General features: G+C 40.9%; 1 protein-coding gene across 1 annotated transcript in view; it reads right to left on the bottom strand.

Moving 5' to 3' along the window:
* RNF149 (ring finger protein 149) overlaps positions 1–9,373 on the bottom strand; it is a 13,470-nt gene extending 4,097 nt beyond the window's left edge. Inside the window, exons 1-4 of the mRNA XM_013005101.2 lie at positions 9,064–9,373; positions 8,084–8,152; positions 4,673–4,755; positions 2,195–2,291 (exon numbers count right to left, since the gene is read on the bottom strand). Of these exons, the coding sequence (XP_012860555.2) occupies positions 2,195–2,291; positions 4,673–4,755; positions 8,084–8,152; positions 9,064–9,291 (477 nt within the window). The 5' untranslated portion in view covers positions 9,292–9,373. The remainder of the gene's footprint in view (positions 1–2,194; positions 2,292–4,672; positions 4,756–8,083; positions 8,153–9,063) is intronic.
* Between the last annotated feature and the right edge of the window lie 3,171 nt (positions 9,374–12,544).

Below are 12,544 nucleotides of genomic sequence, written 5' to 3'. Positions count from 1 at the left end.
AGGGTTCGATGACAGCTGGCTTGGACCCTCATGTCCCTGCTGCCACCCAGCACAGTCGAGGCGTCCTCACTCTGCCTGCACTGCCCTTTGCCACAGTGTGTCCGTGCGTCTTCCCCGGGCCCTCTCCAGCGGTCCAGAGGGAAATCCCCGAGACAGGGCTGCACCTTGCTCTCCCTCCCAATGCCTGCTGAGTGAAGACGGGATGAACGCAGCAGCGACAGGTGGGGCAACTCGCCTGTGAGGAGGACTGCAGGCCACGCCCGCGGCATGGGACAGTGTTTTTTTAAATTAAAGGCAAGGTAAGTTGCTTCTTAGTTTGATTTTTAAGCTGCTATCCACGTCTGTTCTTCAAAAAAGAAAGAAACTGTGTTTTCTGGGGATACATATTCTAGTTCTTTCTAAATTAATATTCTAAGAAAGTAATGCAACCTTGTTAAAATGAAGAACACAGATTTACAGAAATGATGTATGGAGATTTATTTCCAGAAAACAAAATTCATGAGGACCAGCCTTTGTGCTAAAGATAGTGACTTTTTTTCTTATTGTCTGTGTTCTTTTTCCAGACATGAAAAGTGGGTTCAAAATCACTGATTATTAGAGACAAACAGAACTATGAATATCAAGAGTTTCATTACAGAGGAGGAAAAGTTCCAAAACTTGGCTTTGCTAAGAAATGGAATTCTTTTAGGAAAATATGCTGTCCAACCAAGTTAAGGCTCATCTCTAAAGTTCCACGCTGGGAGCAGAGAGGGGACGAACTGAGCTTGGTGTGTTTTGTCACACGAAACAGAACTCTAATTGTTAAAGAACCACAGGTACGTGAGTGCTGGCGGTCCTAGAGCCAGCGGAGCCCAACACAAAGCAGGCACGGTTGTACTGGCAGAGTTCTTGAATGCTGCCCTTCCCCTACAGGTGGACTCACTACTTGCTGGAATTCACACTTGAAAATATATGTAGTTCACAAAAAATGGCATTGGTTGATAAGGGAGTATTCTCTTAGACATCTTTGAAGGCAAGCTACGCTACAAAATGACAGGGTGTATTCTGCAGACTTGAAGTCTGGGAAGTAAGTGTCCTGCATCAGGAGCCAATACTTCAGCGGTATGTTTACAGAAGCCTAACTGCCCACGGAGCCCATTCGAACGCACGGGGATTCCCAGGCGAGAGTCTAAGCAAGCAGTCTGCCTCATCTTTCTCCTGCAGAGAGGCTGGTGGGTTCAAACAGCCGACCTTTTGGTTAGCAGCTGAGTGCTATAAGCACCCTGCTGCCAAGAGCCTGTACATCATTGATATGCCCTTTTTCAAAGTCCTTTATGTCAAAACTGTTCATTCTTTAGTTTGAGAGTCAGATTGCATGACACCTCTAAAAATAACTGACCAAGGCATTCATTCATTCTCCCTCTTTAATAATAATGGAGCACTTAAGAGGTTTGGGCCCTGGAATTAAGTGGACTTGTTTGTGAAAACTGCTTCTCCCATTAACTCGCTGTGTTATTTTAGGCAAATTACCTAGCTTTCCTAAACTCAAGTTTTTTAATGAGTAAAATAACCATAATACTTAGTTTATAGAGCCCTTTTAAGGGCTAAATGTAAATTAATTAAATGTAAATAGATGAAGTGCAACACACAGCAATTAGCACAAGGCTATTCTTATCTCTTTCACTCTGCTTAACTGTCTCTATTTCCTGAAGAAGGTCCTGTGACCACCTGTACCCACACATTGAGACTGATGCAACGCGGGGAACATTTCCCCAGCACTATCTGTTTGGAACCAAGGGCCCGGAGAGCTGGTGCTAAAAGGGCTGAGTAGGGTCTCTCCATGTATGAATCTGCAGACTTGACCCAGAGTCTTTCGGCCACCTTCCATTTTGAACATTTTGTAAAAAATTTACATAACATACAGAATGGACTACAAAATATCCATTTTGCAGGGTAGCATGCCAACGCGTATTTCTCTAAAGAGTAATGACAAACTCATGGGAAGACATCCTAGCACACTGTTCTATGGTCACAGCTGGGGTTCCTTTATCTTCTTGGAAGGCTGTATATCATTCACTGTCAATCAAGAGGAGAGGAGCACAAGGGTGTTCCAAGGAGCATGGTAGGCCATTCCTCTTGCTTCGGGTCAGGAGGAAATGTAATCATGCTGTAAGAACTGGGGCAGAGATTGAAGAAAGGCAAAAATATAACAAACCCAGTATCCCAGAGCTTTGATGACATCAAGTTTGCACATCGGACAAGTTCGGTGATCCAAAAGCCATGGGTCAATGCAGGTTCTATGGAAAATATGCCTTAAAAAATAATAATAAGGATGTGTTATTTTTTTTGACTTGCACAGGAACACAGAACATTCTATCAACTCATACTCTTATCACCAGGCCACTGACATAAAGTCAACATTCTAGGCTACACGCTTCCCCTAAGTAACTACCTATTTCTATTCCCCATGTTAAGCAAGCAGAAATCTGGCACTTTGAGGGAAATTTTCTCTCGATTCTACAAAAACAATTTTGTTTATGCTCAGAAGTGAGCTTCATTTTAGCCTCATGCTAGGTTGCCTTCCAAGTTATGTGAAAACCTTCCGGGAATTAATGTGCCATGAAGAGCTAACAGTACCTTTAGATGGGTCCATAAAATTACTCAGACAGACATGCAAAATATTAATAATTAATCTTTGAGTCAGAGGCTTAACATTATTTATTTATTTTCTCACATTTAAAATTTTCTACAAGAAGCACTTACCACTTTTGGAATGGAGGAGGGGAGAGGGGAATACATCTTTTCTTTACTGATTAAGTCTGAGTTAGCTAACTTTCCTGTCAGTATGTTGAAACTGTTTTCTGTGCATGATGAAGACATGTGATAAAGACAATATGGGTTTGGGTTTTAAGGGTCAGGCAGATGAGGCTCAGATACCAGCTCTGCTCTCTGATGGCTATATAATTCTCAATCAGTGATTCCACCGCTCTGCAATAATTTTTCTCACATACAAAACCTGGGAGAGGAAGACCCCTCCAGGCCTGTTCCAAGGAGTCGGCCCATAATATGCTATAGTAAGGCACACAGCAAACTTAGTAACTATTTGCTATTAGTATAGTTATTCTCTAGCTCATCTTTTGATCTTCAAACTGAAACTCAATCAAATGGGAGGAAAAAAATCTTTAAAAAAAACTCCAAAGAAACGGTTTTTGGTTTTATTGGGAGAGGCGGGAGGGATGATAACAGAACATACTAGAAAAAGGGGGGTTGAGCTAAAAGCCAAACAAATCCAATGATAAGAACCACAAAATATACTGACAGCTGAATAACCTATATGCACATGTCTACTTATGAAGGTCAGGTATAAACCCTGGATCAGCCATTAGGACACTACCTAGTCCTATAAAAGGAAACCAGGCTGGTCTTCTGCACAGAATGCTAAGCGTCATTTTAAGTCACAACGACGCATCCTAAACCAGTCTGAAGCAAAACTTCTTTTCTGTTTTAATAGTTTTCTACAAAACATAATCAACTGACCCTAATTCATTAAGTACCCACACTCCCCGGTCGCCCACACTTCCTAAGTATAGAAGCCCTAACCTGAGCAATAAAAGAAGAAATATAATGTATTCACGTTGGAAAAGAAAAAGATTATTCTATTCACAGACTATATAGATTTAAGCAAGCTAATTATATTCCACGAAATATTCGTTTTAAATTGTTATTCTGATAGTTATTCCTTTAGTTCCCTCACAGACATCAGGAATGTAATAGAGATTACTTATATAAAAGCACTTTGCAGACACATGCAATAAAACATAATTGCTTATATATTTATAACCTGATTTTATATAGGTATGAAATATAATGAAAATTGACCAAAGACTGACAGCTCATTATCATTTTTGTATATAAAATAAGTCCTTCTGCTAGGAAAACAAATCTTCTTATAAGTTATTAATAAATTTTCCTAAATCTAAAATGGAAATCAAAATTTGTTGTTTCTAAATTTAAACCCCCAGTGGAATCAAGAGTAAAGTACAAGACTATTTATTTTACACAACCCAGAGAACCCAACCTCAGGGTGTATCCAACCTTCTAACCTGACATTCAAACGTGCTTCCTCGTCGTCATTTCCGGCACTCTCTCGTCTCTGGGCCCTTCATCTTCCGTTCTCTACCCTCTTTGTTGTCAACACAGGCTACTTTTTTCTTTCACTAAATATATAGTGGAATTCTGAGACTCACACTAAAGCCTGGGTAATAGGACTAAAGGTCAATATATGACCAAGTTATTAAATGGGTCAAGCAACCTTAAAGCAATGCAGCACAAAAGCCTTGAAGGCAGGGAGGGGGAAAATGAGGAGCTGATATCAAAGGCTCAAGTGGAAAGCAAATGTTTTGAGAATGATGAGGGCAACAATTGTACAAATGTGCTTGACACAAAGGATGTATGTATGGATTGTGATAAGAGTTGTACGAGCCCCCAATAAAATGATTTTTAAAAAAAAAAGCCTTGAAGGCATTAAGACCCAAGTTTCAATTAAGAGTATAAGAAAATGCAACATTTTCATCTTCTTTTAAAGATCTTTGTATCTATCAAAAAAGACATATCACTCTTTTGTCAAACACCTGAAACTTGCCAAGTGAATTTTTAAAATAGCACCATGTCTCAGGAGGTAAAAAGAACGTACTTGCATGGCAGAATTCGGACAACATCTTTTGCTTTAAAATTTTCAATACACACAGCACAATTTTCGGCATCAATATCGATTCCCTATAAATAGGAAAAAGAGAAAGTGATTATTATATCCTTAGTATGATTATTATATCCTTAGTATGTAGTATGCCTTTGGTAAAACTAACTTGCTCCATTCCGAGTGAAACAATGATGGCTTCTATTCTATGGTTAGTACAACCTGAACCCAAACATATATCAACTGCAGTAGTTACCTGCGTTTTACCTTTATCAAGAGATAAAGCGGTTGGGTGAAAAAGGAAAAAAAAATTCAAGTGTGCCTAATTAGAAATGAACATTCTTTAAATATTAGACAAGTTTTCATGTTTTAAAGCAGCCTGGGTGGTGCTGTTGGGTAAGCTTTGGAGCTTGCTAACCTAAAGGTTGATCATTCAAACCCACTAGCTGCTCTGGGGGAGAAAGTGGATGCTGTCTGCTCATGTAAAGATCCACACCCTCAGAAACCCTGTATCAGTGGGTCAACATCAGTCAGAATTGACTTAATGGTGGTAGATTTGGGGGGATGGGGGGTGGTGGTGGTGTTCATGTTTTAAAGACTGTAGAAAAAGAAAATGTTTGCTTTACTATGATCAAATAAGTTATTTCTCAAATATAAAACTTAAGAGGATATTCAATAAGTTATTGCTTTCTGGAATTATTAAAACCAATCGACCAAGGCAGTAGGAGCAGAGTAGTCATGGGACCCGACAAGCCAGAGAAGCTCTGCTCCGTTCCTTGTGACTCTGGTATGGAAATTCAGGGACGATCAGTCAGAAATACAGCCAGACTCTGACTGATATAGACTACTCGCTCGCTGACATCCAGTCAGTGCTGACTCACAGCGACAGCTTGCAGGTTTCTGCAACTGTAACTGCTTACAGGAGTAGAAAACTCAGTCTTTCTCCAGTGGACCTGCTAGTGGTTTCAAAACTGCTGACCATGCAGACTGCAGCCCAACGCTTCACCACTGCACCACAACAGTTTAGTGTAAACCTAACTTTTATATGCACCAGGAAATGGGAAAATCCATGCAACAGGCTTTACTGCAGAGGGTCTGGAATAGAACCTGCAATATCTCTGAGGTATATGTCTCTTAAAATTTGCTTTAAAACTACTTGACTACAACACAACTATTTTAGAAACAGTAAAAAGACCACCGTCGCCCAGCTGCCTGGGTCATTTGCTCAGCCGGCAGATCGAATGAGCATGGCTTCAAATTGCCACGCTAAGTCAATACAGATCCACTTACTTTTGATCATACCCTTAAATTACTTCTTACTTAAACTAGTCTTCGTAATCCTAAAATCAATTGTATTCAGTCCAGGCAAAATTGCTGTTGCCGACTCAGAAAAGGCGGGCGAGAGAAGAGTCACACAGCTCGATGCACATAATCAACGTCACGGGACTGTGCGTGTATGGGTTCTTTTCTCTGTACTTCTCAACAGCAACAACAAAAGTGTCACATAATCACTGTAGACGCACTTCACAGCAAAACTGCTCCAGAAGGCTTCTAGACTAACCCTGGGAGGGCAGGTTATCTAGGAGGCTGGGGGGTGGTGGGGGTGTTGGTGTTGAAATGCCCACTTTTTCAGAAGGCAGCTGAGCGCTTAGCCTTGGCACCACCAGGGCTCCTCAAAGCAGTGCACAGTTGCAGTTAGAAATATCTCATGTGGAATTTTTACACCTATTCAGATTCCTCCTGCAAAGTTTGGTGTTAGAATTTTGCTAACTTTATGAGGCCATTCCTATCTCAGTTGGACAAGGAATACAGAGCATAGACCTTATCTGAGTCTTAAAGGTTTTATACATTTACTGGTCTTTTGAGGAATGGTCTAGGGACAAGCCGGTTTCTGCAATGTATATGGACTTCTTTAAGTGTCCTGCATATTTTAAGGTTAATTTGAGACCTTACAAATTCCTAAAAAAATCATCCATTTCACTAACTGGGTGTGGCATAAATTTGGATATAGTCTATCTCTAATTTCCTTGAGCTCCTTGTAATTGTGTTGAGCAATTTGTGTTTGTTTGTTTGTTTTTCTTTTGATCTGAACCCCCACCACACTCCCCATCCCTGCTGGCTTGGTTAGACCAAGAAAGAACTTGATTTGTTTAACTTGCCAATTCCCCTGGATTTGTTTGGTGTCCCTGTAACTTTTTGTTATTGCTGTTAAGACTTTTTTTTATGTAGCGCAATGATCTGGGTGTGGGGGGTGGGATAGTAGGCAATAATTTGATTACAAGAGTACCCTAATATTAAATGTGAGAGGACTTTGACCATTACAATCTGATTCTGAAGATTGTAAGATGAAAGGTCTACCAGTGAGAGTTACTATTTCTTGTATTCCGTTCCGTAGGTCAGAGGAGGAGATGCACATCCACACACACATGCCTGTGGTGACACTGCTACCTACACGCAGCTACATTTTTTAAGGGTGAATTTTTCTAAGATCTTACATTCGATCTCCACAATGTAGTGAGAACGCATGGTGAGAGTCAAAACAAGCCCACACATGGTTACCAGTGCAACAGCACAGGAGACGGACCTGCAAACCACAAACACTGCGCCACAGCCACCGTTTCCCTCATAAAGAAATGATTCTTCAAGTTCTGGGTTCAGGATCTGTCCCGTTCCGAAGACGTTAAGGCTCTGGGGTGGTTTTGAACTTTTATGTTTCAGATTGGCCACAGCAAAGTGGTTTACTATTTCTTTAACACATACTTTTTAAAACACCCTTCCTCTCCTTGTCGGCAAGTCCCCTATTTTCTCCCGGTCATTAGATGTAGGAGAGAGGGTGGATACAGATGCAAGCTTAACGATCACGAATTTAACTTTTTTCCAGTGATCAGAATCTGGTTTGTGAAATATAGCTAGTCTGACTGAGAGGCAGAATTTTAAATCAAACTGAATTCAGTTCATTTAAATGTAAATAGCCCCATGTGGACTGGTGGCTATATCATATTGGACACTAGAGATTGGGAAGGCTCTTCACATATCCAACAGAACATTTCTGGCAACCTTTCTTAAAAATAAGGCACTTCTGGTAGGGAGTTGGGATAGGTATTGGGCTGCTAACCCCAAGGTGGGGGGTTCAAACCAACCAACTAATCCAAGGAAGAAAGATGAAGCTGTCTGCTACCACAAAGGTTGACCGTCTAGGAAGTTATATATGCGGCCACTGCGAGTCAGAATCTATTTGATAGCAGCTCCCCCCGCCCCCGCCCACCTCCAAAAACAAATACAAATAAGAAAGCTAGTTTTTACCTTAAAAGAACCAAAATTCCATGTCTAACACATGAATTTAACAAATGGAAAAGAATTCTTAGACTCACATCACACCCCTCTGCAAAAAAACGATGAGAACATTACCTTTTCGCCACGCTTTACAGTGTGAAGCGGAAGCTGGCCAATGACTTTCTTGGTTTCTTTTCTATGGCTCTTGGGTTAAAAAAAAAAATTAAAATGTTCAGTCAAATAACTACTTTTTAAAAGGCTTTCATCATAGTATATAAGCAAGCACACAGAAGACAAATCTCAATTTAAAAAACTAAGTTAAGTGACTATGCTGAAAAGTAACTAGAAATATGGCAGGGAAGTTTTAATGTACAGAGAGGCCACATACCACTTAAAAGCTGTTTGAGCAAGAGGGCTTATTGTTCACTTCCAGGTCTGAACAAGACACCAATTCTTATGTTTCAACACTGGCAACAAAGTATGGATATCATACACTCCTCTGGCAGTGAGCCTGCAAGGAAAGCACCCTTCCTGGTGGCTGGGTGGAAGAATACCCAGAAATGACTATCTACTGCCTGGAATCAAGGTCAACTTTTCAGGGCTACAGAGTGGCAAGTGCGAAATTCAAAAGGCCTGCCTTTGGAAGCCTCTGGCTCTTCAACTGCCTTCTCTTTGCTGCCCCTGAGCCAGTGTCTCTCTGGATGGAAATTGCTTTGACAGAAGCTCCACAATGGAGATAGAAAAGCCCCTTCCACTCTGTTCCTCGCCTTCGGGCCTAGCCAGGGAACCAGGGTTACACAAGGACAGGCCCACTCTAGCTCATGTCTTTCTGTCAGTCCTTTACGTCTGGAAAAGGACAGAGACGGGGTCCCTGCAGGAGCCAAACATGCAAAAAAAAAGACGCAGCTTTTTAATGGTTTCAACTTTCTGACAAAACAGAAAATTTAATATGTTCCAGTGAAAATGTTAATCTTAAAAAAATTCTGCTACTCAAATATTATGAGTGAAAATGCAATTTAAAATACAGTCAGCAACACGACTTCGAGCCATCCAGCTAGAAGATATTTATCAACCACCTTTTGACAAGCAAAGACGATGACGTTGTCAAGAGTTACCTGATTTCCAAATTGGGAGCCAGTGTAGAGAAAACGCTGTATGTAATAAAAGACTAGCCAGGCTAACGAGATAATCATCATGGTGATGAAGGCAATGGCCACAAACACCACAGACTGGCCGCTGATGAACTCCTGCACATGACGGGTGCCAATCCCTATGGTCAGTTTGACTGGAATTCCTTTTTGCACCAGTTCCAAAATTTCTCTTCCTTTTGGGTAGCTAACCATAATTACCACTATATTTCCTGTTCCTGCAGAAGAGAACACAGAACATCACATGCATGAGGAAGTTCAGAGCTACAGCAGTACTATTCTTATCTGCAGACACCCTTTAAGACTCAGATAAAAGAAACGCAAGGTCACACAATGAATCCTAAAAGACAAACGGATGGTAAATCCTTTCCCCTCCCCAGTAAAACATCAAGAGTCCCACAGTCTCACAGGTGAATTCTACCTCAACGATTTTAAGGAACAAATAATGCCAACGATATTTAAATCGTACCACAGCAGATAAAAAATGAAGTGGGTTTAAAAATTGTTTCTAAGGTCTCCAAGCCAGACAACGCTGGTGTTAAAAACAAAAGACCCATACAGACCACTTTTACTTATGAATCGTATACATATATGTAATGACTAGAGGATGCCTAGTTAACACTACTATATGAGGCCCTGGTGGCACAACAGGTTAAGCATTGGACTCCTGAACCTAAAAGCAGGAAGCATCTGAGCTGACTCACTGCTCTGAGGAAGAAAGATGGGCCCATCTGTGTCGGTGAAAGTTTACAGCCAAGGAAACCCTCCGACACAGTCCTTCTCTGTCCTGTAGGGGACTATGAGCCCAAGTCGCCTCAACAGCTGTGGCTTGGTTGTTAAAGTAGGTCTGTTAAAACTAAGAATTTCTATAACCATAATTTATCATTTATCAAGGGGTCACAAGGATGGGAGTGGGGGAGCGAGGGAAAAGAGCTCGAGTAGAAAGTAAATGCTTAGAAGATAATGATGGCAACATGTACAGATATGCTTGATACAATTGATGCACGGATTGTTATAACAGCTGTAAGAGCCCCCAATAAAATGATCTTTTAATAAAAAATTATTAAAAACCTAAGAATTTCTCCTATGATCTATTAATATAGCTCAGAATGTATAAACATGTGAGACAAAATAACAATCAATCTCACAGGAATGGTTCTATACATTAACAAATGAGCCATAAAGTATCAACAAAATTAAGAACTAAACAAACACTTAAAGCACTACATCTTAAATCCCCTTAAGGAGAAATATGTGAGAATGATCAGAAACACTTAAATTTTTTTTTTTATTTTTACTAGTCATTTTACTGGGGGCTCGTACAACTCTTATCACAAGCAATCCACCCATCCATTGTGTCAAGCACATTTATTTGTACATTTGCTGCCATCATCATAGTCAAAACATGTTCTTTCTACTTGAGCCTTTGGTATCAGCTACTCATTTTTTTCCCCTCCCTCCTCCACCCACTCTTCTCTCAAGAAACACTTTTCAAACAGTATGACAATGGGGATCAGCATCTAGATTAGTGGTTCTCAACTTGTGGGTCACGACCCCTTTGGTGGGGGTTGAATGACCCTTTCACAGGAGTCGCCTATTTCAGATGGTCTTAGGAACCGAGACACAGCTGCTCTATCATCTCCTGGCACAGCTGCTCTATCATCTCCTGGCGGGTCCTCCCACATGCAGATACGCCCACCTATGAGTACCCAGCGTGAAGACTGTTAACCATGCTACATCATGCTTCCAGACAAAATTTCATTTATTTGTCATTTGAAATATTTCATAATATATAATGGCATTTTTTGTGATGAATCACTATGTTTTAATGATGTTCAATTTGTACCCATGAAAATACATCCTGCATATCAGACAATTAATTACATGGAGATTCATAACAGTAGTAAAATAACAGTGATGAAGTAGCAATGAAAATAATTTTATGGTTGGGGGTCACCACAACATGAGGAACTGCATGAAAGGGTGGCGGCATTAGGAAGGCTGAGAACCACTGTTCTAGGTGAAGGTAATTAAAGCAGTATGGGAATAACACGTGATGGCACCCAACAAGAGGAAACAGACTGAAAAAGCCCAGAAACACTCCAATGCATCGAAGAACCTGGTCTAGGTTATAAGGAGAATGCAAATGAAGTGGGATCCAGAGAAGGCCCCCTGGTGGCACAGCAGGTTAAACACCGGGTGGTGACGGAAGAGGCTGTCTGTTCCCACAGAGCTGTTGCCTTGGGAGCCCCAAGGAGCAGTTCTCCTCGGTCCTACAAGGAGGCTAAGGAATCAACTCAAAGGCAGTGGGTAGGAAAACAAAGACGAAGATATGATTGGAAAAAAAGGTCTGTGGGAACTGAGGGTCGGCTGGAGGGAAAAGGCTGCACCCCTTTCACAGTTGATGTGAAAGATAATTCTGTTTCCAGCATGGACGGTTTAAAGCTCCCTCACAAAAAGAAACAGAATATGGCCAAAAGAAAATATAACAATGGAGAAAAATCTTTGACTCATGAAGTCACCTCAGAAATTTTTTAAAAATAATAAAAGGGGGTGGGTGGAAAGAGACATATATAAACCATACATACATGAATGGATTTAGGGCTTGTATTTAATTTAAAAACCGATTAGTCTTATGGCGTGGCCTTGCGGGATACTCACCCTCATAAAGAGATCACTGAAGCTCTGGGTGCTATAGCAAAGTGTGGTGAAGAAACCAGATGATAACCAACTATCAGCCAGAATAGTGTCGGGCGTCTTAAAAGACTTGTCTTGAAACAAGCAGCCACCTAAGTGAGGTGTCCACTTAAGTCCACATGGAAGAAGCACATCAGCCTGTGTGATTCAAGGATTTTAAATACTAAAATCCAAATCTGAAAGAGGGAATGGTACCAGAGCTTATACTGTGAACACTCGGTTTGCAGAAGACTATGGATGACAGTGGAAGCCCAAAGCCATTGGAGGGTCCCCACAGCTGAGGGATGTGACTAGCCTTGCTATCGATCAGAGAGCACTGTAAAGTCGATTATGGCAGGTGTAGCTAGGTTAAATTGTAACATCATGGGATCTCCCATTTTAAAGTTGCTTCAGTTTTTAGTGTTGTTACACACATGATATACTAGAATGTGTAAACAGAGCTTTTTATATGCACTGGGAAGTCAAAACCACCAGCTGCTCCACTGGAGAAAGACAAGGCTTTCTACTACCATAGAGAACCAGTCTCAGAAACCCACAGGATCAATTCTATCTACCCTGCCCTATAGGGGGCGAGATGCAAAAGTCAGTTTACTGGGGTGGGCTGAAAAGGCACTCACATCTCCAAGGTGTGGCCATATACTAAAATCCATTATAACGCTATTTTATTGTACAGAGAAACTTTTTTTAAAATCATTTTATTAGGGGCTCATACAACTCTTATCACAATCCATACATACATCAATTGTGTAAA

The sequence above is a fragment of the Echinops telfairi genome, unplaced genomic scaffold, assembly GCF_000313985.2.
Source record: "Echinops telfairi isolate 266 unplaced genomic scaffold, ASM31398v2 ScPeMD7_7467;HRSCAF=8505_1, whole genome shotgun sequence".
NCBI lineage: Eukaryota > Metazoa > Chordata > Mammalia > Afrosoricida > Tenrecidae > Echinops > Echinops telfairi.
Note: the sequence above shows the minus strand (reverse complement) of the source record. Positions and strands in the feature narration are given on the sequence as shown.